At 46.0% G+C, this 27,321-nt stretch overlaps 1 protein-coding gene across 1 annotated transcript in view; it reads left to right on the forward strand.

Moving 5' to 3' along the window:
* Positions 1-26,580, forward strand: part of LOC142257971 (uncharacterized) — a 39,160-nt gene extending 12,580 nt beyond the window's left edge. The window contains exons 5-11 of the mRNA XM_075330315.1: positions 12,639-12,747; positions 19,452-19,507; positions 19,591-19,677; positions 19,803-19,871; positions 20,193-20,409; positions 20,513-20,672; positions 25,339-26,580. Coding sequence (XP_075186430.1) covers positions 12,639-12,747; positions 19,452-19,507; positions 19,591-19,677; positions 19,803-19,871; positions 20,193-20,409; positions 20,513-20,672; positions 25,339-26,149 — 1,509 coding nt within the window. The 3' untranslated portion in view covers positions 26,150-26,580. The remainder of the gene's footprint in view (positions 1-12,638; positions 12,748-19,451; positions 19,508-19,590; positions 19,678-19,802; positions 19,872-20,192; positions 20,410-20,512; positions 20,673-25,338) is intronic.
* Positions 26,581-27,321: the final 741 nt, after the last annotated feature.

Below are 27,321 nucleotides of genomic sequence, written 5' to 3' on the forward strand. Positions count from 1 at the left end.
TACAGTGGAGTCACCACAAGGAGTAAATACAGAGGAGTCACCACAAGGAGCAAATACAGAGGGGTCACCACAAGGAGTAATTACAGTAGGGTCACCACAAGGAGCAAATACAGAGGAGTCACCACAAGGAGCAAATACAGAGGGGTCACCACAAGGAGCAAATACAGAGGGGTCACCACAAGGAGCAAATACAGAGGGGTCACCACAAGGAGCAAATACAGAGGGGTCACCACAAGGAGCAAATACAGAGGGGTCACCACAAGGAGCAAATACAGAGGAGTCACCACAAGGTGCAAATACAGAGGAGTCACCACAAGGGGCAAATACAGAGAGGTCACCACAAGGAGCAAATACAGAGGGGTCACCACAAGGGGCAAATACAGAGGAGTCCCCACAAGGAGCAAATACAGAGGGGTCACCACAAGGGGCAAATACAGAGAGGTCACCACAAGGAGCAAATACAGAGGGGTCACCACAAGGGGCAAATACAGAGGAGTCCCCACAAGGAGCAAATACAGAGGGGTCACCACAAGGAGCAAATACAGAGGGGTCACCACAAGGAGCAAATGCAGAGGAGACACCACAAGGAGCAAATACAGAGGAGACACCACAAGGAGCAAATACAGAGGGGTCACCACAAGGAGCAAATACAGAGGGGTCACCACAAGGAGCAAATACAGAGGAGGTCACCACAAGGGGCAAATACAGAGGGGTCACCACAAGGAGCAAATACAGAGGAGTCACCACAAGGGGCAAATACAGAGGGGTCACCACAAGGTGCAAATACAGAGGAGTCACCACAAGGAGCAAATACAGAGGAGTCACCACAAGAAGTAAATATAGTGGGGTCACCATAAGGAGCAAATAGAGGGGTCACCACAAGGTGCAAATACAGAGGAGTCACCACAAGGAACAAATACAGAGGAGTCACCACAAGGAGCAAATACAGAGGAGTCACCACAAGGGGCAAATACAGAGGGGTCACCACAAGGTGCAAATAGAGAGGAGTCACCACAAGGGGCAAATACGGAGGGGGTCACCCCAAGGAGCAAATACGGAGGAGTCACCCCAAGGAGCAAATACGGAGGGGTCACCCCAAGGAGCAAATACGGAGGGGTCACCCCAAGGAGCAAATACGGAGGGGTCACCCCAAGGAGCAAATACGGAGGGGTCACCCCAAGGAGCAAATACGGAGGGGTCACCACAACGCAAGGAACAAATACAGAGGAGTCACCACAAGGAGCAAATACAGAGGGGTCACCACAAGGAGCAAATACAGAGGGGTCACCACAAGGAGCAAATACAGAGGAGTCACCACAAGGAGCAAATACAGAGGGGTCACCACTAGGAGCAAATACGGAGGGGTCACCACAAGGAGCAAACACAGAGGAGTCACCACAAGGAGCAAATACAGAGGAATCACCACTAGGAGCAAATACAGAGGGGTCACCACTAGGTGCAAATACAGAGGAGTCACCACAAGGAGCAAATACAGAGGAATCACCACTAGGAGCAAATACAGAGGAGTCACCACAAGGAGCAAATACAGAGGAGTCACCACAAGAAGCAAATAAAGAGGGGTCACCACAAGGAGCAAATACAGAGGAGTCACCACAAGGAGCAAATACAGAGGATTCACGACAAGGAGCAAATACAGAGGAGTCACCACAAGGGGCAAATACAGAGGAGTCACCACAAGGTGCAAATACAGAGGGGTCACCACAAGGAGCAAATACAGAGGGGTCACCACAAGGAGCAAATACAATGGAGTGACCACAAGGAGCAAATACAGAGGAGTCACCACAAGGAGCAAATACAGAGGGGTCACCACAAGGAGCAAATACAGAGGAGTCACCACAAGGAGCAAATACAGAGGGGTCACCACTAGGAGCAAATACGGAGGGGTCACCACAAGGAGCAAATACAGAGGGGTCACCACAAGGGGCAAATACAGAGGAGTCCCCACAAGGAGCAAATACAGAGGGGTCACCACAAGGAGCAAATACAGAGGGGTCACCACAAGGAGCAAATGCAGAGGAGACACCACAAGGAGCAAATACAGAGGAGACACCACAAGGAGCAAATACAGAGGGGTCACCACAAGGAGCAAATACAGAGGGGTCACCACAAGGAGCAAATACAGAGGAGGTCACCACAAGGGGCAAATACAGAGGGGTCACCACAAGGAGCAAATACAGAGGAGTCACCACAAGGGGCAAATACAGAGGGGTCACCACAAGGTGCAAATACAGAGGAGTCACCACAAGGAGCAAATACAGAGGAGTCACCACAAGAAGTAAATATAGTGGGGTCACCATAAGGAGCAAATAGAGGGGTCACCACAAGGGGCAAATACAGAGGAGTCACCACAAGGAACAAATACAGAGGAGTCACCACAAGGAGCAAATACAGAGGAGTCACCACAAGGGGCAAATACAGAGGGGTCACCACAAGGTGCAAATAGAGAGGAGTCACCACAAGGGGCAAATACGGAGGGGGTCACCCCAAGGAGCAAATACGGAGGAGTCACCCCAAGGAGCAAATACGGAGGGGTCACCCCAAGGAGCAAATACGGAGGGGTCACCCCAAGGAGCAAATACGGAGGGGTCACCCCAAGGAGCAAATACGGAGGGGTCACCCCAAGGAGCAAATACGGAGGGGTCACCCCAAGGAGCAAATACGGAGGGGTCACCACAAGGAACAAATACAGAGGAGTCACCACAAGGAGCAAATACAGAGGGGTCACCACAAGGAGCAAATACAGAGGGGTCACCACAAGGAGCAAATACAGAGGAGTCACCACAAGGAGCAAATACAGAGGGGTCACCACTAGGAGCAAATACGGAGGGGTCACCACAAGGGGCAAATACAGAGGGGTCACCACAAGGAGCAAATACAGAGGAGTCACCACAAGGAGCAAATACAGAGGAATCACCACTAGGAGCAAATACAGAGGGGTCACCACTAGGTGCAAATACAGAGGGGTCACCACAAGGAGCAAACACAGAGGAGTCACCACAAGGAGCAAATACAGAGGAATCACCACTAGGAGCAAATACAGAGGGGTCACCACTAGGTGCAAATACAGAGGAGTCACCACAAGGAGCAAATACAGAGGAATCACCACTAGGAGCAAATACAGAGGAGTCACCACAAGGAGCAAATACAGAGGAGTCACCACAAGGTGCAAATACAGAGGAGTCACCACAAGGAGCAAATAAAGAGGGGTCACCACAAGGTGCAAATACAGAGGAGTCACCACAAGGAGCAAATACAGAGGAGTCACCACAAGAAGCAAATAAAGAGGGGTCACCACAAGGTGCAAATACAGAGGAGTCACCACAAGAAGTAAATATAGTGGGGTCAGCACAAGGAGCAAATACAGAGGAGTCACCACAAGGAGCAAATACAGAGGATTCACGACAAGGAGCAAATACAGAGGAGTCACCACAAGGGGCAAATACAGAGGAGTCACCACAAGGTGCAAATACAGAGGGGTCACCACAAGGAGCAAATACAGAGGGGTCACCACAAGGAGCAAATACAATGGAGTGACCACAAGGAGCAAATACAGAGGAGTCACCACAAGGAGCAAATACAGAGGAGTCACCACAAGGAGCAAATACAGAGGAGTCACCACAAAGTGCAAATACGGAGGGGTCACCTCAAGGAGCAAATACGGAGGGGTCACCACAAGGAGCAAATACGGAGGGGTCTCCACAAGGAGCAAATTCGGAGGGGTCACCACAAGGAGCCAATGCGGAGGAGTCACCACAAGGAGCCAATACGGAGGGGTCACCCCAAGGAGCAAATACAGAGGGGTCACCCCAAGGAGCAAATACAGAGGGGTCACCCCAAGGAGCAAATACAGAGGGGTCACCACAAGGGGCAAATGCAGAGGGGTCAGCACAAGGAGCAAATACAGAGGAGTCACCACAAAGAGTAAATACAGAGTAGGTCACCACAAGGTACAAATACAGAGGAGGTCACCACAAGGGGCAAATACAGAGGAGGTCTCCACAAGGAGCAAATACAGAGGAGTCACCACAAGGAGCAAATACAGAGGAGGTCAGCACAAGGTACAAATACAGAGGAGGTCTCCACAAGGAGCAAATACAGAGGAGTCACCACAAGGAGCAAATACAGAGGGGTCACCACAAGGAGCAAATACAGAGGGGTCATCACAAGGAGCAAATACAGAGGGGTCACCACAAGGAGCAAATACAGAGGGGTCACTACAAGGAGCAAATACAGAGGAATCACCACTAGGAGCAAATACAGAGGAGTCACCACAAGAGGCAAATACAGAGGGGTCACCACAAGGGGCAAATACAGAGGGGTCACCACAAGGAGCAAATACAGAGGAATCACCACTAGGAGCAAATACGGAGGGGTCACCACAAGGAGCAAACATAGAGGAGTCACCACAAGGAGCAAATACAGAGGAGTCACCACAAGGGGCAAATATAGAGGGGTCACCACAAGGTGCAAATACAGAGGAGTCACCACAAGGAGCAAATACAGAGGAGTCACCACAAGAAGTAAATATAGTGGGGTCACCATAAGGAGCAAATACAGAGGAGTCACCACAAGGGGCAAATACAGAGGGGTCACCACAAGGTGCAAATACAGAGGAGTCACCACAAGGAACAAATACAGAGGAGTCACCACAAGGAGCAAATACAGAGGAGTCACCACAAGGGGCAAATACAGAGGGGTCACCACAAGGTGCAAATACAGAGGAGTCACCACAAGGGGCAAATACGGAGGGGGTCACCCCAAGGAGCAAATACGGAGGAGTCACCCCAAGGAGCAAATACGGAGGGGTCACCCCAAGGAGCAAATACGGAGGGGTCACCCCAAGGAGCAAATACGGAGGGGTCACCCCAAGGAGCAAATACGGAGGGGTCACCACAAGGAACAAATACAGAGGAGTCACCACAAGGAGCAAATACAGAGGGGTCACCACAAGGTGCAAATACAGAGGAGTCACCACAAGGAGCAAATACAGAGGGGTCACCACAAGGAGCAAATACAGAGGGGTCACCACAAGGAGCAAATACAGAGGAGTCACCACAAGGAGCAAATACAGAGGGGTCACCACTAGGAGCAAATACGGAGGGGTCACCACAAGGAGCAAACACAGAGGAGTCACCACAAGGAGCAAATACAGAGGAATCACCACTAGGAGCAAATACAGAGGGGTCACCACTAGGTGCAAATACAGAGGAGTCACCACAAGGAGCAAATACAGAGGAATCACCACTAGGAGCAAATACAGAGGAGTCACCACAAGGAGCAAATACAGAGGAGTCACCACAAGAAGCAAATAAAGAGGGGTCACCACAAGGTGCAAATACAGAGGAGTCACCACAAGAAGTAAATATAGTGGGGTCAGCACAAGGAGCAAATACAGAGGAGTCACCACAAGGAGCAAATACAGAGGATTCACGACAAGGAGCAAATACAGAGGAGTCACCACAAGGGGCAAATACAGAGGAGTCACCACAAGGTGCAAATACAGAGGGGTCACCACAAGGAGCAAATACAGAGGGGTCACCACAAGGAGCAAATACAATGGAGTGACCACAAGGAGCAAATACAGAGGAGTCACCACAAGGAGCAAATACAGAGGAGTCACCACAAGGAGCAAATACAGAGGAGTCACCACAAAGTGCAAATACGGAGGGGTCACCTCAAGGAGCAAATACGGAGGGGTCACCACAAGGAGCAAATACGGAGGGGTCTCCACAAGGAGCAAATTCGGAGGGGTCACCACAAGGAGCCAATGCGGAGGAGTCACCACAAGGAGCCAATACGGAGGGGTCACCCCAAGGAGCAAATACAGAGGGGTCACCACAAGGAGCAAATACAGAGGGGTCACCACTAGGGGCAAATGCAGAGGGGTCAGCACAAGGAGCAAATACAGAGGAGTCACCACAAGGAGTAATTACAGTGGGGTCACCACAAAGAGTAAATACAGAGTAGGTCACCACAAGGTACAAATACAGAGGAGTCACCACAAGGAGCAAATACAGAGGAGTCACCACAAGGGGCAAATACAGAGGGGTCACCACAAGGAGCAAATACAGAGGGGTCATCACAAGGTACAAATACAGAGGAGGTCACCACAAGGGGCAAATACAGAGGAGGTCACCACAAGGGGCAAATACAGAGGGGTCAGCACAAGGTACAAATACAGAGGAGTCACCACAAGGAGCAAATACAGAGGGGTCATCACAAGGTACAAATACAGAGGAGGTCACCACAAGGGGCAAATACAGAGGAGGTCACCACAAGGGGCAAATACAGAGGGGTCAGCACAAGGTACAAATACAGAGGAGTCACCACAAGGGGCAAATACAGAGGAGGTCACCACAAGGGGCAAATACAGAGGGGTCACCACAAGGAGCAAATACAGAGGGGTCATCACAAGGTACAAATACAGAGGAGGTCACCACAAGGGGCAAATACAGAGGAGGTCACCACAAGGGGCAAATACAGAGGGGTCAGCACAAGGTACAAATACAGAGGAGTCACCACAAGGGGCAAATACAGAGGAGGTCACCACAAGGGGCAAATACAGAGGGGTCAGCACAAGGTACAAATACAGAGGGGTCACCACAAGGAGCAAATACAGAGGAGGTCTCCACAAGGAGCAAATACAGAGGAGTCACCACAAGGAGCAAATACAGAGGGGTCACCACAAGGTGCAAATACAGAGGGGTCACCACAAGGAGCAAATACAGAGGGGTCATCACAAGGAGCAAATACAGAGGGGTCACCACAAGGAGCAAATACAGAAGGGTCACCACAAGACGCAAATACAAAGGGGTCACCACAAGGAGCAAATACAGAGGAGCCACCACAAGGAGCAAATACAGAGGGGTCATCACAAGGAGCAAATACAGAGGGGTCATCACAAGGAGCAAATACAGAGGGGTCACCACAAGGAGCAAATACAGAAGGGTCACCACAAGAGGCAAATACAGAGGGGTCACCACAAGGGGCAAATACGGAGGGGTCACCACAAGGAGCAAATACAGAGGAATCACCACTAGTAGCAAATACAGAGGGGTCACCACAAGGGGCAAATACAGAGGGGTCAGCACAAGGAGCAAATACAGAGGAGTCACCACAAGGAGGAAATACAGAGGAGTCACCACAAGGAGCAAATACAGAGGAGTCACCACAAGGAGCAAATACAGAGGAGTCACCACAAGGAGCAAATACAGAGGGGTCACCACAAGGAACAAATACAGAGGAGTCACCACAAGGGGCAAATACAGAGGGGTCACCACAAGGAGCAAATACAGAGGAGTCACCACAAGGAGCAAATACAGAGGGGTCACCACAAGGAGCAAATACAGAGGGGTCACCACAAGGAGCAAATAAAGAGGGGTCACCACAAGGTGCAAATACAGAGGAGTCACCACAAGAAGTAAATATAGTGGGGTCAGCACAAGGAGCAAATACAGAGGAGTCACCACAAGGAGCAAATACAGAGGATCCACGACAAGGAGCAAATACAGAGGAGTCACCACAAGGGGCAAATACAGAGGAGTCACCACAAGGTGCAAATACAGAGGGGTCACCACAAGGAGCAAATACAGAGGGGTCACCACAAGGAGCAAATACAATGGAGTGACCACAAGGAGCAAATACAGAGGAGTCACCACAAGGAGCAAATACAGAGGAGTCACCACAAGGAGCAAATACAGAGGAGTCACCACAAAGTGCAAATACGGAGGGGTCACCTCAAGGAGCAAATACGGAGGGGTCACCACAAGGAGCAAATACGGAGGGGTCTCCACAAGGAGCAAATTCGGAGGGGTCACCACAAGGAGCCAATGCGGAGGAGTCACCACAAGGAGCCAATACGGAGGGGTCACCCCAAGGAGCAAATACAGAGGGGTCACCACAAGGAGCAAATACAGAGGGGTCACCACAAGGGGCAAATGCAGAGGGGTCAGCACAAGGAGCAAATACAGAGGAGTCACCACAAGGAGTAATTACAGTGGGGTCACCACAAAGAGTAAATACAGAGGAGGTCACCACAAGGTGCAAATACAGAGGGGTCAGCACAAGGTACAAATACAGAGGAGGTCTCCACAAGGAGCAAATACAGAGGAGTCACCACAAGGAGCAAATACAGAGGGGTCACCACAAGGTGCAAATACAGAGGGGTCACCACAAGGAGCAAATACAGAGGGGTCACCACAAGGAGCAAATACAGAGGGGTCACCACAAGAGGCAAATACAGAGGGGTCACCACAAGGGGCAAATACAGAGGGGTCACCACAAGGAGCAAATACAGAGGAATCACCACTAGGAGCAAATACGGAGGGGTCACCACAAGGAGCAAACATAGAGGAGTCACCACAAGGAGCAAATACAGAGGAATCACCACTAGTAGCAAATACAGAGGGGTCACCACAAGGGGCAAATACAGAGGGGTCAGCACAAGGAGCAAATACAGAGGAGTCACCACAAGGAGGAAATACAGAGGAGTCACCACAAGGAGCAAATACAGAGGAGTCACCACAAGGAGCAAATACAGAGGAGTCACCACAAGGAGCAAATACAGAGGGGTCACCACAAGGAACAAATACAGAGGAGTCACCACAAGGGGCAAATACAGAGGGGTCACCACAAGGAGCAAATACAGAGGAGTCACCACAAGGAGCAAATACAGAGGGGTCACCACAAGGAGCAAATACAGAGGGGTCACCACAAGGAGCAAATACAGAGGGGTCATCACAAGGAGCAAATACAGAGGGGTCACCACAAGGAGCAAATACAGAGGGGTCATCACAAGGAGCAAATACAGAGGGGTCACCACAAGGAGCAAATACAGAGGGGTCACCACAAGGGGCAAATACAGAGGGGTCACCACAAGGGGCAAATACAGAGGGGTCACCACAAGGTGCAAATACAGAGGGGTCACCACAAGGAGCAAATACAGAGGGGTCATCACAAGGAGCAAATACAGAGGGGTCACCACAAGGAGCAAATACAGAGGGGTCACCACAAGGGGCAAATACAGAGGAGTCACCACAAGGAGCAAATACAGAGGGGTCACCACAAGGTGCAAATACAGAGGGGTCACCACAAGGTGCAAATACAGAGGGGTCACCACAAGGAGCAAATACAGAGGGGTTACCACAAAGGGCAAATACCAAGGGTCAAACCATTAATCAGCCTGAAAAATAGAAAATCCAGATTAGACTTTACCAAAGAAACATCTAAAGAAGTCCCCAGTTCTGAAGAAGCAGTAGTGGACGGATGAGACTGCCTATACCAGATTCATGGCAAGAAGAAAGTCTGGAGAAGGCTTGAAGCGGTTTCTAATTCAGGGCACAGCGCGTCCTCTGAAACATATGACAGAGGCAGTGTTCTGGCCGGGCTGCAGGTCTAACAATGGCCCTGGGGCACTAGTGGTTACTGATGATGTGACTAAAGACAGAAGCAGCTGGATGAATTCTGAAGTCACAGGACGAGACTTTCTGTTCAGATTCAACCAATGCAGAAATGATTGGTCGGCGCTTCATAGATGGACAATGACCCAACAGATCCTGCAAAAGTGAAGAAGTGGAATATTATGCAATGGCCGAGTCCTCACCAGATCTCAGCCCCATTAAGCTGCATTTCACAGGATTAACACAAAACCTAAAGTAGAAAGAGCAAGAAACAACTGAAGTTACCGCAATATAGGCGGCAAAGGCTCACACCGGAAGGAGACCAGCGATTGAGACGTCCATGGCAGAAAGCCTCACACCGGAGAAGACCAGCAATGGAGACGTCCATGGCCGAAAGCCTCACATTGGGGGAGACCAGCGATGGAGACGTCCATGGCCGAAAGCCTCACACCGGAGGAGACCAGCGATGGAGACGTCCACAGCCAAAAGCCTCACACTGGAGGAGACCAGCGATGGAGATGTCCATGGCCAAAAGACTTCAGTCATTGCTACAAAGGATTCTCTAAGGATTAAAAATGAATATTTAATTTACGGGAAAGTTATTTTGTCCAATTTAGTTTTGAGCCCCTGAAATGTGGAAGATTTGTAGACAAATGGCTGCAATTCCGAAACATTTCACAGGATATTTTTGGTGAACCCTTTCATGAACCAACAATTTTCTGTATTTTTTTTTGTTTGTTTTTGTCATTTTAATCTTTACTCCTCCTATACTTCCAAGAGCATAATATTTTCATTTTCTGTCAAAATAGCCATATGGGGGCCTGGTTTTTTTTTTGTCAGACAAGTTTTACTTTTGAATGACACCATTCATTCTGCCCCATATTGTACTGCAAAAAAAGAAAAGAAATTGTAAAGTGCGTTGAAATTGCAAAAAAAAAGTGCAATTCACAATTAGTTTTTGGCCTTTTTTTTTTATTAATAAACCATGTTCACTATACAGTTGAATTGACCTGGCACTATGATTCTTCATGTCAGTAGGAGTACTTAGTTACTAAACGTGTATTTTTTTTTTATATTTAAGTGATTAAAACAAATTTCAAAACTTTGTAAAAACTAATTTTGCTTGTGTCACCATTTTCTGAGAATTGTATAGTTTTCATTTTTGTGACATACGGCTGTGTAAGGGCTGTAAGTCGTGAAGGAGTAGTTAAACCGCAAAGTCTTTAATTGCATCTCAGTTGTTTTATTTAAAAACAAAAGTGGCCTGCAGAGCTGAAATCACGAAGATTCTGTCACTGTCCAAATATTTCTGGACTTAACTGTATATCCAGCAGAATGATGTTGGGATATTCTGGAGTATGCGGATCCGACACAGAGAAATTCACAGAAATCCAATGTACATTCACGCAAATGCGATCAGACGGTGATTTATCCCTTAGTCTCATCCACTGTATATTTACAATAGTTGGTTCACAAGTTTGATATAACCTAGATGCCTTGGTTTTTTGTTTTTTTTTTCTTTGTCCAGTGAAACTAAAGGGGCCAGTGCTGGGTGAGGGCTCAAAGAATAACGTAAGTTCATGTCTTAGACTTGAACAGATGTATACACTGTGTGCAGAATTATTAGGCAAATGAGTATTTTGATCCCATGATACTTTTTATACATGATGTCCTACTCCAAGCTGTATAGGCTGAGAGCCAACTACCAATGAAGTAAATCAGGTGATGTGCATCTCTGTAATGAGGAGGGGTGCGGTGTAATGACACAACACCCTATATAAGGGGGGCCTAATTATTAGGCAACTTCCTTTCCTTTGGCAAAATGGATCAGAAGAGAGATTTGACGGGCTCTGAAAAGTCCATATTGTGCGATGTCTTGCAGAGGGATGCAGCAGTCTTGAAATTGCCAAACTTTTGAAGCGTGATCACCGAACAATCAAGCGTTTCATGGCAAATAGCCAACAGGGTCGCAAGAAGCGTGCTGGGCAAAAAAGGCGCAAAATAACAGCCCATGAATTGAGGAAAATCAAGCGTGAAGCTGCCAAGATGCCATTTGCCACCAGTTTTGCTATATTTCAGAGCTGCAACATTACTGGAGTATCAAAAAAGCACAAGGTGTGCCATACTCAGGTAAGGAAGGCTGAAAACCACCACCTCTGACCAATATACATAAGATAAACCGTCAAGCCAGGGCCAAGAAATATCTTAAGACTGATTTTTCAAAGGTTTTATGGACTGATGAAATGAGAGTGACTCTTGATGGGCAGATGGATGGACCAGAGGCTGGATCAGTAAAGGGCAGAGAGCTCCACTCTGACTCAGACGCCAGCAAAGTGGAGGTGGGGACTGGTATGGGCTGGGATCATCAAAGATCCACTTGTGGGACCTTTTCGGGTTGAAGATGGAGTGAAGCTCAACTCCCAGACCTACTGCCAGTTTCTGGAAGACAACTTCTTCAAGCAGTGGTACAGGAAGAAGTCGGTATCGTTCAAGAAAAACATGATTTTCATGCAGGACAATGCTCCATCACATGCATCCAACTACTCCACAGCGAGGCTGGCCAGTAAAGGGCTAAAAGATGAAAAAATAATGACCTGGCCCCCTTGTTCACCTGATCTGAACCCCATAGAAAACCTGTGGTCCCTCATAAAGTGTGAGATCTACAGGGAGGGAAAACCGTACACCTCTGGGAGCAGTGTCTGGAGGCTGTGGTGGCTGCTGCACGCAATGTTGATGGTAAACAGATCAAGCAGTGACAGAATCTATGGATGGTGGCTACTGAGTGTCATCAGAAAGAAAGGGGGCTATATTGGGCACTCATTTTTTGGGGTTTTGTTTTTGCATGTCAGAAATGTTTATTTCTAAATTTTGTGCAGTTATATTGGTTTACCTGGTGAAAATAAACAAGTGAGATGGGAATAGATTTGGTTTTTATTAAGTTGCCTAATAATTCTGCACAGTAATAGTTACCTGCACAAACAGAATCCTCCTAAGATAGCCAAATCTAAAAAAAAACCCACTCCAACTGCCAAAAATATTAAGCTTTTGGGTTGATTGAGAACATAGTTGTTGAACAAAACTAAAAAAAAATCCTCTAAAATACAACTTGCCTAATAATTCCGCACACGGTGTAGAGCGTGTACATGACACTGAGACGCGTGAACTGGTGTCTGACGCTGGTAAATTCCCAGTTGTACTGAATTGTTCCATCTGTCACAGGGGGAAGATCTCAGTAATATTAAAGCTGAGGAAGAAATAGAAGAAGTGATGAGGGAAGGTGAACCGAGTATGAACATCATGAAGGAGGAAATCCCAGATGTGACCACAGGTTCGTGGTAATCAGATAGAAGGAACACATTTGTGAAAGTTCAGTATTTGTGTTCCCTGTCGCACATATCCTATCACACTGCTCGCAGGAGCCGATTATTACCAGCAAGGTATGAGGGCTTATTTTATATTCAGCAAGCTGTAGTTTTCACTTTGGGGCCAATATGGTAAGAGCGCTCTCTTTTTTAAACGTCGTACATGCTGCGATCACTGTTGTATACAGACAAGAGGATAAACTGGCACCTCCTTTATTATAACTGTGTGACAGGAGCTGTGTAATCATCATCATCAACTGTGATATACTGTATGTCCTCCCCGTCACCCCAGCTTCCCATGCTGTGGAGAAAAGTGCATTCCATGGAATTTTATCAGCTGTGAAATGAGCACTTTTAGACATGGGGAACCCTGAGATAACGATTCTGGGGTGAAGACGTGCTGCCTTTTCATGGTTTAGTGGCACATTAGGTTGTGAGAAGGCAGTGTAGTGATGGGAAGGAGTTCAAGTAACATTTCAAATAAAAGTGACACCGTGTGGTGTAGTGCAAGATCTGAGGGGATGTAATTTTCTTACGGTGTCCTATGGATCCTGCAACGCATGAGGCTTAACACTAGTAAGTGTAACATCCGTTAATCATTGACCATACGAAAATAGAAAAAGAAAGAGTTCTTCATATTAACACAGTGCAATAGTTATGTAAAAGAGCATCACATCCAGTTGGGATATTAATGAAGATTGTTGGGCGGCAGCCAGTCCTCTCCTCTCCTCCCCTGAGGTTCTGAAGTTTGGAATCGATAGTATTTTAATAACAGCAAACATTGAGGAATTTTATGGAGAAGGCGCCTGGCATCCCATACGAGATTATACACAGAGCTGTGCGTTGGAGTCTTTAATCTGTTGCAGATTAGTAACTCTGAATCAGATGAGCGGAAATGGGGGACATATAAGGGACGCCCTAACCAGTCAGCCAGAACCTTGAGATGCATTTGGGTGCAGTGGAGTTTGACGTGGTGTTATGTTCTGAGAAGTTGTGGAGGGACTATGTATATTTAATTCAGCTAGGGAGTGTGATAGGCCGCCCTAAAAACATGCATTTTTACGGAGTGTCTAAAGCTGAGTACGTTTTGATCCGTCCTAGCTTCTTGGGGTTGAGCGTTCCAGAGGATTGGTGCAGCTCGGGAGAAGTCTTGGATTCGGGAGTGGGAGGTTCAGATTAGTGTGGATGTTAGTCAAAAGGCATTTGTAGAGCGTAGGAAATGGGTAGGATGATATACAGAGAGGAGGGTGGAGGTGTAGGGGGTGTCGCACTGTGGAGCGCTTTGTGGGTGGGAACAAGCAGTTTGAATTGGATCCTGTGATATATGGGCAGCCAGTGCATTGACTGGCACACAGCAGAGGCATCCGAGTAGCGGTTAGCCAGATAGGTGACCCTGGCTGCTGCATTAAGGATGGACTGTAGAGGGGAGAGTCTAGTTAGGGGGAGACCAATTAATAGATAGTGAGGGTTTTTGTCGTTTCCATTGTGAGAAAGGGGCGGATTCTAGAGATGTTCTTGAGGTTCAAGCAACAGGAGCGGGCTTGTATTATATACACACATCCGGTTCAATCCTTGACCATCAACGATCCAGAGAGAATCCAACACATGGTTATGAATGTATATACTTTGCTCCGTAATAACTAAAGAAAAAACGATTTGTCACCACCAGTCTGTTATTACAGGCCCATTCGACACCCATTATTGGTAACGTTGAGCCTCACGAGGCTTCAGGGGTGCGGTTTATAGAGCAAGAGGAACAAAGCTATTGAATTTTATATATTTAATATAACAGTTACACAATGCTTATAAAAATACACAAAAGATGTTACAATGGGGACAAGACATTACAGTATATACAGTCCCTAGACCTGTTGTCATAGGAATCAGATCTTGCAAAGGGGAGCTCTCCTTTTAGAAAATGGTACTTTTCTTACAGCACTGAACATGGGCTCTAGGTCAGAATCTGCTTTTATCAGGTACCAGCTACTGCCCCCACCTCTCTCACTGACCTCAGATGGGGGCCGGTAACTAAGGTGTGGCTCAGGTACCAATAATTATGAAATCCCCAATCTTAAAGAGGATGTCCACTACTTGGTAAACCTCTACTCATTCCCTTTATTTACCCCACACAAAAATAACTAATCCTATTCCTCCCTTGCCAATGTGGCCACAAATCCAGCAATGTCTGAAGTCTCCCTCCTGGGGCCCATGTGATATTATGAAACGCAAGCCCTGCGATTGATCAGTGCCCCTCGTCTTCTCACGTTCGCACATTTGAGCAGGATGGGAGCACTGGCTGAATTTTTGTTATGGTTAATTTAAAAAAGTAAATGGGGTACAGCAGGACAGATATAGTAGACCATTCATCAAGGAAAGCAGAGACCAGTAAAAGAACCACATTCACCAGACCCCTTTGGACCTATTTAGAGTAGGCAAGTGCTGATGGTGTATGGGCTCTCACACACAGATCGGCATCACTGCCAGGCCTCTTGCCGTTTGAGAGGTGTAGTGATTGGCTCCCCCTGGTGACCAGAAGCAGCTGCAATGCTTGGACTCTGGAGTAGAGTGATGCCAGCGGCACTACCTGATCTGTGTGAGAGAGACCGGTCCTTATTATTTTAGAAAAATTTGTATAAGATTCTTTTCATGGGGTCCACTTTCCTTGATGAAGGGGCTACCGTTTCTGTCCTGCTGTATTCCATTTACACTTATAGCAGTAGCTGCCTGGACACTTTTTTTTTTTTGCCAAGGGAACGGAGACTCCTGGATGTGCCCGCATTCTCCACCACTTGATACAGCACTGTACCAGCAAAGATCTGTATTCTGACATTATTTGAATAAAAAAAGAAATTTATAATAAAAGTTACAATTAAAAAGGGATAGAGGTAACATAAAAAGGAATATACGGAAACCCCTATGAGCCTTGGGTCTGTGAGTACAACTTATCTATGGAACGTCTCCTAGAATGTTCTACCAATATCTCCACGCTCAGCCTCGTCTCCTTATAGCCGAAATAAAATATAATTTTATAAAAGCTGGAATATAACAAGTAATAAAACGTGATGGCAGATGATGGATTATCACTTGAGACATTACAATTGGAGGAAAGACAGAAATATTTACTGTATATACTCATGTATATGCCGACCCAAATATAAGCCGAGGCCCCTAATTTTTCCACAAAAAAAAATAGAAAACTTATTGACTCTAGTATAAGCCTAAGTTTATAAGACTCACCCCAAATTTAGAGAAGGAAAATTGTAAAAAATAATTTTTAATGTTAATATGGGGGTCCGTCTTATAATCCTAGTGTGTCTTAGCTCACCAGGGCGGCGGTGGCGGTAGAGCGCTTCAGAGCCTGCGTCGGCGATGCTGCGGGCTTGGAATATGGGGGTGTCCACGGCTCAGGAGGGTCACGGGTCGGAAGGTTGTCAATACTTCTGGCTCGGGGGTGTCGCAGCTCAGTAGGGTCGGCGATAATGTGTGTTCATTGAACCTGCTGGCAGGTTCTATTGAGCCCGCCGGCGGATGACGTGATAGACTTCAAGAATATGGCCGTGAAAGCAGTGCGTATACAGAATGAAATCTCAGAGCCCGCCGGCAGGCTCAATGGCGCCCACCGTGACACCCCTGAGCCCCCAGTAGCGCTGACCCTCTTGAGCCGCGATACCCCTGAGCCCCCAGTATCGCCAACTCTCCTGAGCCGTGACACCACCGCTACACCCCTGAGCCACAGTATCGCAAACCCGGTGTCCTGTGGTCCCGCCCAACTCCGCTGACCTGGTGAGCTTTATTCCAGTTTTGGGGGAAAAAACTGCATCTTCTAGTCCGGAAGTGGGGCCCTTACTCAATTATAAGCCGAGGGGGGGGCTTTTTCAGCATAAAAAAATGTGCTGAAAAACCCAGGTTATACACCAGTTTGCATTTCTCTGGAATTAGTAACAGCAAATGATATGTCAATAAAAGCAACAACTACTAATATTCATCAAGATGTCAAGCCCAAATCGTTGTTCTCTCCCAATTAATTTCGGACACTTTACAGCTACATGTCATTCCTTAGTAACATCAGATTTCAATAGTTTTTAGCTTACAAATCACACAATTTGATTGTAGAACAATGTTACTGGTGTTTATTCCAACCAAATTGGTTCAGAGACCAAAACAGTTGAATCTGAACTAATTTTGTGGAGCTGAAAATAAATATGAGGCTTAAATTTGCTGATCGGCTCGAATTTTCAGGCTCTAGAGGAGGTTGTAATTACTTATGACACCATTCATACCGACCTATAGAAAGATTGCGTTTTTATTATTTCCTTATCATTATTGCACTGTTAGTATCTAGTCTATTACATCCTCCATTTAGTCTATTGAGCCTTCAGTATTCTATCATCTTAGGGTGAACAATCAAATAACGCCAACTCTGTTCCAATGATGTCATCCTAATCACAGTTGCGTCACCTTTTATAAATTCTCTCTGTGTAAGGTCTACAGTGTTAGGATTTCTTAGCATATTGACATGTTTCTATATGAGGTTTCTCAGATATGCCTCATTTTTGCATTCTAAAGCAGATAGTTTTTGCTACATATGGGGAGAAATCACGGTTGCGTCACAAAGGCGAAACTTTACTACCATGATCAGGAAAAGGTACAATCTGTATTTTGGCTGCAGAATAGGAGATCAGGGTTGGGCTCTACAGATATTCTGATAGTGATGCGTCACATCCAGTCGTTGCATGGGAAGAGGCAATATATGGCTTCTGCAGTCCCAATAATCTGGAGAGATCCAACCAATCACACTACCAACTGCTATGTCTGCATGGTGCCCCCCATTAGGAAGAAGTTTTAAGGAAGAAGTAAGAAGTGGACTTTACGATATCCAAACCTTCCATCTGGAATACGCCCAGTACCACATACAGAAGAACTGCCAGCTCCAAAAGCTCCAGAAACCTTTCCAATCGAATCACATGATGAAGAAGAGGAAGAGGGTGCTTGGTGTCATGAAGCATTTTCCTCTCACCACCCATACTTTGTCACCAACCTCTACTGACACACGTTATAACACAAAGTGACCTGAACCATCTTGTTAGAGATTTGGATCTTCCCAGGAGTAAGGCTGAGCTCTTAGGTTCCTGGCTCCAGCAGTGGAATCTCCGAGCCACCAATGTTTGGATTTCTTTGTTCCACAACCGTGATAAAGATGTTGCCCAATACTTTTTTATGGTGGACGATCTTCTGGCAACATGAACAGTTTATTGGAAGCTCTGACGATAAGTCATAATCCAGACGATTGGAGGCTCTTCATCGATTCTTCCAAAACAAGGCTACATGCCGTCCTGCTGCATAAGGGCAATGTGCTGCCTTCAATACAAGGTGGTTGTGCTGTCCACATGAGGGAAACCTATCACCGCATAAAACAGCTGCTGAGGGACCTGAACTATGGCCAACATTTGTGGCTCCTCGGTATTGTCTTCAAGATGGTTGTCCTCTTACTTGGTCTCCAGGGTAGATACACAAAGTCCAGCTTCTTTCTGTGTGCGTGGGATAATCGTGCAGGAGAATATCACTACAATAAGAGACCGGCCGCCCCGACATTCAGCCAGAGAGTAGCAATGTCCAGCATCAGCCCTTGTTCACCAACATAAGATCTTGTTACCACCATTGCATATTAAGTTGGGTGAATTAAGAAGTTTGTAATGCCAATGGATAAAAATGCAAAAGCATCAAGTGTCTCATTGTCTTTTTTTGGACGTCCGAATCGTAAGCTTCTTCAAGATGAGGCGTTTATCCTTGTGTTGGAAAGGAAAAGATGCAATGGTAGAATTCATATAAGTGATAACTAATTTTTGGGGAAGCTCAAGAGCAGATAACTATGAAGCGATGGTGGAAAATCTCCTCAAAATGTATAAGGATCTTGGCTGTAACATGTAAGTCTTTATATTCGCATCTAAACTTTTCCACCAAATTGCGGAGCAGCGAGCGACAACCACGGGGAGAGAATTCACCAAGCTGTTGCGGTTATGCATAGAGATATCAAAGAAGATGGAAGCCATTCATGCTGCCGATACTGTTAGAAAATTGTAGTAGATGATCTGATGCAAGAGACCAGCAACCACCCCCTCCATGATATGGCAGGCTGTGAGTGGTTGTCTCCTCGGTATTCTGCACCTGTGTTGCCCCCACCTTTTTTAAAGGGGGCCTGCTGCATCCTGACAGTGCTTTTTGCTGTTTGACCTATTGGCCAATGCCTGTTTTTGGTGAGCATTTTTTTGTTTTACTTCTTTTGACATGGGGACTACTGGTGAGCAATGCATCATAATGGGAACGATCATCCATTAACGGATCTGTGTTTGCTCATGCCCACAACACTAGAGGTGACAGTGACCGGTCCAGTGACCAGATTAAACCCCAGGTGACCGCACCCTGGCAGCCACCATCTTTGATTTCGTCTTGGATGACACCTGCAATGCTCCACAAGAAATCCTGCAAAAACAACAAAAAATAAAGCGTATTCTCAATACACCTTTCTCCATGTAGCGTAGTCAAATAATTGGGCTTTTTCTTCAAAGGAGTCAGTCTAGAAGTCAACTCTGACTACGTCCTATAGGACCAAGTTCTTTGTTTTTCGTCTTTTCTCAACAAACTACACCTATATATTTATTTTATTTTACAGGAACCCAAATGCCCATTGAGACCGCTAGGCCTCCCCGTCGCCGACATAGAATTGAGGTAACTTTATCTTTATTTATTTAATTTTATTAATAAGATTGTCTTTATTTTTTTTTTATCATATACTTTTTGTCTGTTCGTAGAGTTCTTTACCCTCGGTGAGACTCCTTGAAGCTACGGATTGTCCCCCACCACCAGTGAGGTTCATAGCGGGAGGAGGAGAGACGTCTGTGAGTACGACGATAGTAATCATTATGGTTCATGTAGTTACCGTCAGGGCCAACTATCGGAACTGGAAAAGGCCGCAGTGTAAGTTGCACAAAGTTTCTTAAGAATGTTTCTCTCCATCCTAAAGGATCTGTTCTTAGGCCAACCTTCATACCGGCAGCAGAGACATCGGGGAGCTCGGCGCGGCCGCAGAAAGGTAATTTATCTCTTTCCTTCCTCGTTATTCCTGTGTGTCTCACAGATCGGAGCTCAAAAAACATTAAGTAGCAGAAAGGTCGGAGAAATATGGAGGATACCCCGCACTCTGGAGCCGCTTCGAGTCCTCGGCATCTCACAGAACGCATTTGCATGGATTTCGGGAGTCCTGAGATTGATGGCAAATAAGAATAATCTAAAGTCCATATGCAATGATGGACCAGAACCCAATTTTTATCATTTTCTATCTAACCTCTTACTGTGTTCATCTCTGAATTGAATGGCAACCAACCAATTTGGATAAAATATGTTTTTATTACAGGTCTCCAGAGGCGCCAACAGGGAGGGCGAGGAGTACAAAGGTCCGGACATCGACAATGAGCTCCTCATCCAACTGGTGGAGGCAAGCGCCCCTTTATGGGATTCGATGGACCCAAGACATGCCGACTACGTCCACACCCGCCGCCTCTGGGAGAAGATATACCGGACTATTGACATCCGCTGGGGTGAGCTCACGCCTGAGCAGAGGAGGAAAAGCGGTGAGTGATGTGTGGAGCCGCTCTGGTCGGTCACTGGAGGAGGTAAAGTTTAATGTTGCGCTGCAGTTGTGGATTAAAAAATTTGTATTTTTTTTTTTCATAGGAGAGAAAATTCTGATTCGGTGGCGATCAATCAGGGACCGTTACATGAGAGACTTAAGAGAAGAGAGAAATGGCGTGAGCGGCCCAACGCCCACCCGAAGACCCCTGTACTGTTACAGGGATATGCTGCGGTTCCTGGACCGCTGCGCCGACCTCCGTCTGTAAGTATCTCCTCTATTATGTCACTGCTTCCAGCACCGATCTCCCAGATACGTCCCCGGTAAGCACAAGGTAGAACTTCAGAAAATTAGTAGTTACCTGAATATGTGTTATTCCCTCCAATTTTTCATTTTTTGCAATTTTGCTTTTTCTGGTTTTGAGCTTTTGTTTCTACAGCGTTTATTAAGGTGCAATGTTTTGGTTTTTTTAACCTGTTATCTTCTGATCGCTTTTATGTGGTGGAATGAAACTGTATTTCAGTATATAGCTAAAATGTTGGATTTTCAGATGTATCAACATGGCTGCCATGGGGTGAGGGGGCGATTGGCATGTGCAATAATGACACCTTCTCTTGATCCACACGTCTTAAATGCTGTTAACAATGATTGACAGCAGCAATCCAAGCTAAGCTCTGCCAGATGCCAGCTGTGTTATACCATTTGTGTGCCCCACACCAAACACCCGCCTCTGAGGTGTATATACTTAGGATGTCTAGAAGGGGTTAAAAAGAAAGTTAGAACACATGGAGAACCTGATCCAATCGTGACCCAGTACTCATTGGTTACAGGCTTTCTGCATTCATATCACACCAGAGATCCACTCCAGTAGTGACACAATCATATTCAGTGGGGAAAATAAGGATTTGATCCTCTGCCAATTTTGCAGTTTTCCCATCTACAAAGAATGGAGAGATCTGTAATTTTTATTTTTAACTTTAAGTGTAACAGAATAAAAAAAAATCCATGAAATCCCAGTGTATGATTTTTAAATAATGAGTTTGCATTTTATTGCAGGAAATAAGTATTTGATACAATAGAAAAACAGAACTTAATATTTGGTAGAAACCTTTGTTTGCAGTTACAGAGGTCAGATGTTTCCTGTAGATCTTGACTAGATTTGCACAAACTACAGCAGGGGTTTTTGACCACTCCTCCATACAGATCTTCTCCACATCTTTCAGGTCATTCCTCCATACAGGTCTTCTCCAGAACTTTCAGGTCACTCCTCCATACAGATCTTCTCCACATCTTTCAGGTCATTCCTCCATACAGGTCTTCTTCAGAACTTTCAGATCACTCCTCCATACAGATCTTATCCAGGTCTTTCAGGTCACTCCTCCATACAGATCCTCTCCAGATCTTTCAGGTCACTCCTCCATACAGATCTTCTCCAGATCTTTCAGGTCACTCCTCCATACAGATCTTTCAGGTCACTCCTCCATACACCTCTCCACATCTTTCAGGTCATTCCTCCATACAGGTCTTCTCCAGAACTTTCAGGTCACTCCTCCATACAGATCTTATCCAGGTCTTTCAGGTCACTTCTCCATACAGATCCTCTCCAGATCTTTCAGTCACTCCTCCATACAGATCCTCTCCAGATCTTTCAGGTCACTCCTCCATACAGATCTTTCAGGTCACTCCTCCATACAGATCTTCTCCAGATCTTTCAGGTCACTCCTCCATACAGATCTTTCAGGTCACTCCTCCATACAGATCTTCTCCAGATCTTTCAGGTCTGTCCTCCATATAGATCTTCTCCACATATTTCAGGTCTGTCCTCCATACAGATCTTCTCCAGATCTTTCAGGTCACTCATCCATTCAGATCTTCTCCAGATCTTTAAGGTCACTCCTCCATACAGATCTTCTCCACATCTTTCAGGTCTGTCCTCCACACAAATCTTCTCCAGATCTTCCAGGTCACTCCTCCATTCAGATCTTCTCCAGATCTTTCAGGTCACTCCTCCATACAGATCTTCTCCAGATCTTTCAGGTCACTCCTCCATACAGATCTTCCAGGACACTCCTCCATACAGCAACGATTTTCTATTGGGTTTAGGTCTGGAGATTGGCTAAGCCACGCCAGGACCTTAAGGCCATGTGCTCACGGGAGATCGTACCTGCGGTCTTTTCTGCAGGTATTTCCACAGGTTCACGCAGCATCTCCCCGGAATCTGCAGCTATCCATTGCGGCGGTATTTCTGTGAAATTGTTGCGGTAAACAGTGCGGATTTCGTGCGGAATTCCCGGCCTCTATCTCCATAGTGGAGAATTCCGCAGATAATTCCGCATGAATAATTGACATGCAGTTACGTGCGGCTGCGGGAAATCCGCAGCATTTTCCGCAGCTGCAAATACCGCAGTATTGATACAGCACTCCCCAAATCTCATAGGATAACATGGGGAGTGTCTGTACTTGTGTAAACCCGCGGATTTAATTTGAAAATCTAGAAAATCCGCAGTGTTCCGCGGCAAAGTCCACAGTTACTTTCTCCCATGGGCACATAGAAATAATGATTATTATTAGGCTATAGCACCAACATATTCCGCAGTTCAGAGGTTCATATACAGGTAAGTAACAGTTATAGAGGATACAATAATTGGGGTAAAAATGAAGACAGCCCTGCTCGTAAGAACTTATAATCTACAATGAGGTGGGGGGCCCAAGGTACACGTGCTTATTTACAATGATGGCCCAGCCATCTCAAGGATATGGGGGATAGATAAAGGATGCCTTTACCAGTCATCAGCATGAACCTGGATTAGGAGAGATATTGCCTGAAAGAAGCAGCAGTAAAAGGAGAAAGAGCAGATAGTTTTTCGATTTGTGACTTGGTTTATGATGCAGAACCCTAGAGCATGGTGAAGTGAGATTATTCAGGAAGGTGGAAAGTGCATATGAGCGGGAAGGAGATAACCAAAACACATAGACAGTCTGACGTAGAAATGAATGTCTTAATTAAAAAAGTGTGTCAAAGAGGTGGCTACCCGACTCCTGCCCTGACTAACTGCCATTTAAATAACTGCCAGACACTTAGCAACGAGGGCACTTGGCAGAAGACCCCACACACGTGCAACCCTTATGATGCACACACATATATAGGGCTGACAAGAGGGACTAATCAAAGGAAACAGAAAAGCTCTAACACCAGGCCTGACTCCAGTCTACACAAAATCACACCTTCCACCATCAGATAAAGTTTACAATGATGTGAATACAGTCATACATTGGTGAGTATTGAACAGAATGCAACAGATGACATATGGCAAAGGTTACAGCAAGCAGAGGTATATACCAAGAGAAGGTTGCAGGATTAAAATACAGCACACATAATGGGAACAGCGAGCAAGGGTATGTGCCTGTGTGACGAGAGAGAAGATGGATGCCAGTCTATTGCCATTGAAATAACGGCCAGCCACTTAGCAACAAGGCCCTTGAAATTCTTGTTACTGAGCTGCTCCTTAGATGCACTCACTGTGTGTTTCAGGTCATTGTCCTGCTGGCAGACCCAGCTATGAACCATCTCCAATACTCTTACTGAGTCAATAAGGTTGTTGGACAAAATGTCACGCAATGACCTCATCCATCCTCCCTTCAATATGATGCAGTTGACCTGTTCCCTTGCAGAAAAGCACCCCTAAGGTATGATGTTTCCACCCCCATGCTTCACGGTTTGGACGGTGTTCTTGGGGTTATATTCATCCTTCTTCCTCTAAATAAGGCGAGTGGAGTTGGTACCAAAAAGTTCTATTTTGGTCTCATCTGACCACATGACGTTCTCCCATGCTTCCTCTGGATCATCCAGATGGTTATTGGCTATCTTCAAACAGTCCTGGAAATGTGTAGGTGTAAGCAGGGAACCTTGTGTACCTTTCAGGATTGTAATCCATGACAGCGTAGTGTGTTACTAACGGTAATATTTCAGACTGTGGTCCCAGCTCTCTTCAGGTCATTGACCAGGTCCTCCCATGTAGTTCTAGGTGGATTCCTGACCTTTCTCAGAATCATCCTTACCCCACGAGACGAGATCTTGCATGGAACCCCAGACCGAGTAAGATTGACAGTCCTCTTGTGTTTCTTTCATTTTCTAATTGCACCAACAGTTGTTGCCTTCTCACCAAGCCACTTGCCTATTGTCCTGTAGCTCATCTCAGGCATGTGCAGGTCTACAATATTGTCCCCGGTGTCCATAGACAGCTCTTTTGGTCTTGGCCATGGTTGAGAGGTTGGAGTGTGATTGTGTAATCCAGGTAATAAGTGCAGAGTAGGAGTATCTCAAAGAAAAAAAAATACCAGGTCTGTGAGAGTAGAATTTTTGCCAGTCAGTCATTAAAATGCAAATTAATCACATAAAAATCATACAATGTGATTTTCTGTATTTTTTTTTTATTCTGTCACAGTTTGTTACCTACCATAAAAATTACAGACCGCTCCATTCTATGTAGGTGGAAGAACTTGGAAAATGGGCAGAGGATCAAATGCTTATTTTACTCACTGTAACTGGGGTGCGGCGACACGGGAGAGAGCTACTATCGTTGCTTACAGAAACCAAATATATAATCAACGGCTGATCGGCTCATATTCTGCAAAACAAAGTACCAATACTTCCCGTAAAAACATCCAGGACCCGCCTTGCCCTGCTAATCCCCATCACCTGTTCTTTAGTAAAATCTCATAAATTTTCACCTCTCACACTAGAAACCGGCTCTCGTCCATCCTCCGCTCCTCGCTGCCCCACATTGTGAAATACGCTGCCTCCGCTCGTAATAAAGAGACTTAACAACATAAGTATAATTGATTAGATCTTTATTTCTAGAGCTCCTCACGTAGACTTGTCATTTCTATATTATATTAGGTGAATAATTGATTTTTATCTTCCTTTCAGGCCGACATCCAGCACTCGGGCACCAGAAGTCCCTCATGTAGTGGTCCCAATGGAAGAGGGTAGAGCCGGCCCCTCTTTCCCTCATCCTCGCGTTCAGCCTCCAGTAGTTCGTCATCTATCGGTCCCGGAAGAAGAAGCTAGAGCCGGCCCCTCTGTCCCTCATACTCGCGCTCGGGCACCAGTAGTCGTAAATGTAGTGGTCCCCGAGGAAGAAGCCAGAGCCGGCCCCTCTGTCCCTAGTACACGCGCTCAAGCACCTGAGTGTCCCCTTCCAGACTCTGCTCTTGCTCGGACAGCCATGTATAATGTGTCCGAGCCTTTGTTACGGCGGGAACGATCCGGTAGGAGACGTCTAGAGGTCTTAGACGATATCACAAGGATCACACGTGAAGCCATGATGGGATTGGAAGAACAGAACCTTTCTTTAAGAGAAGAATTGAATCGATTGGTTGAAGGGGTGGGGACGTCACTTCCCCCTTCAAGAAATACTCAGTACCTCATAAGTCTCAGTCCCTGGATGGACCTAATGACTCCTGAGCAGCAGCATGAGTGCCGCCTGACACTTCTTCACACCGTTTTGGAATTCCTACAGCGCTCTCATCCCCCGTCCCAGTCCCATCCCCCTTCAGAGTCATATTCCCCCTCTAATTCCTATCCACAGTTCCATCCCCCTTCACATTCCTATCCTGAATCCCAGTCCCATTCCCCATCTCAATCCTTTCCCCAATCCCATCCCCCTTCCCAGTCCTATCCACAGTCCCTACCCCCGTCCCATTATGTCCAGTCCTCCCAGTCCTATTCCCGCTCCTAGACCTTTCTTTCCTCTCGCTCTTTCACCTGTTTGTCGTCTTTCCTCCTCACCTGTCTCTTCTGTCATTGCTACACCCTCTAACCCAGCTGGCCATTCTATAGTCCTTTTCTCTTTTTCTCTCCTAATATCCCTTCTGTAGACTTTCCCACACGGACCGAGGCCTTTAAAAGTACCTCTGATGAGCCCAATAACATCGAGGACACTGAGGTTGACTTCCACCATTACCCCTTCACATACACACACACAGAAGCTAAATACTTCTCTTTTCCTCCGTCTGGGTGTGTATTTGTATACAGTATATATAGAAATATTAGTTTTGTTTAGGTTTTAAGAAAATGTAAAAAGTAAAGGTAATGTTGAGCCAGTAAAATAATGTAAAATACTTTTTTTTTCGCCTTGTCTTTTTATGCCTATATGTAAATTTCTATACTTTGCCAAATTAAAAAAAATAGTTTAAGAATAAAAAAAAAATTCTAATAATTAAGAACAGTGGATTCTTTTTTTGAAGAGTATAATATATGGGTAGAAGATATCTGGAATTCGAGCTGGGCACTCGGGTCTGTCATGTAAACCAGATATTCTCACCGGAGTGATCGTCTTCAGCTGCCACCCTCGTCAAAAGACAATACACAAAAGCAGCCACATTTCTGATGAGCTCAACTACAAAGGACTGTTACAACATTATAAATCGTGATCCCCTTTCCATATAAATCATTTTTACATAATGGGTTTTGTTTATTTTCATTTTTGTATAGTATTTGGGCTACAAATTGTATTTCAGAATAGTGTTTGTGTGTGTGTGTGTGTGTGTGTGTGTGTGTTTTGGGGAATATATTAGTGGGTGAGCACCACTAGTAATGTGATTTTAGGTCGCTGTCCATACACTGTGAAATGGAGACCTGACACATTGACTATGGTGCTCGTTGACAGAAGTGCCACATGAAGTGTGTCAGGATCTGTTTTGTCTGTTCCACTTGGCCGTTGGACTGCAAATGGTATGCCCACGAGACGTCCAAGGTGACATCCAGTACTTTACAGATGGCCCTCTAGATCTGAGACATAAAGTGAACACCTCTGTCTGACACAATGTGAAGTAGTAGACCGTGCGGCCGAAAGATGTGCTGGACACAGTGCTCAGCGCTCACTGGTACAGATGGTAAACCAGACAGCGG

The sequence above is a fragment of the Anomaloglossus baeobatrachus genome, chromosome 1, assembly GCF_048569485.1.
Source record: "Anomaloglossus baeobatrachus isolate aAnoBae1 chromosome 1, aAnoBae1.hap1, whole genome shotgun sequence".
Classification (NCBI taxonomy): Eukaryota; Metazoa; Chordata; class Amphibia; order Anura; family Aromobatidae; genus Anomaloglossus; species Anomaloglossus baeobatrachus.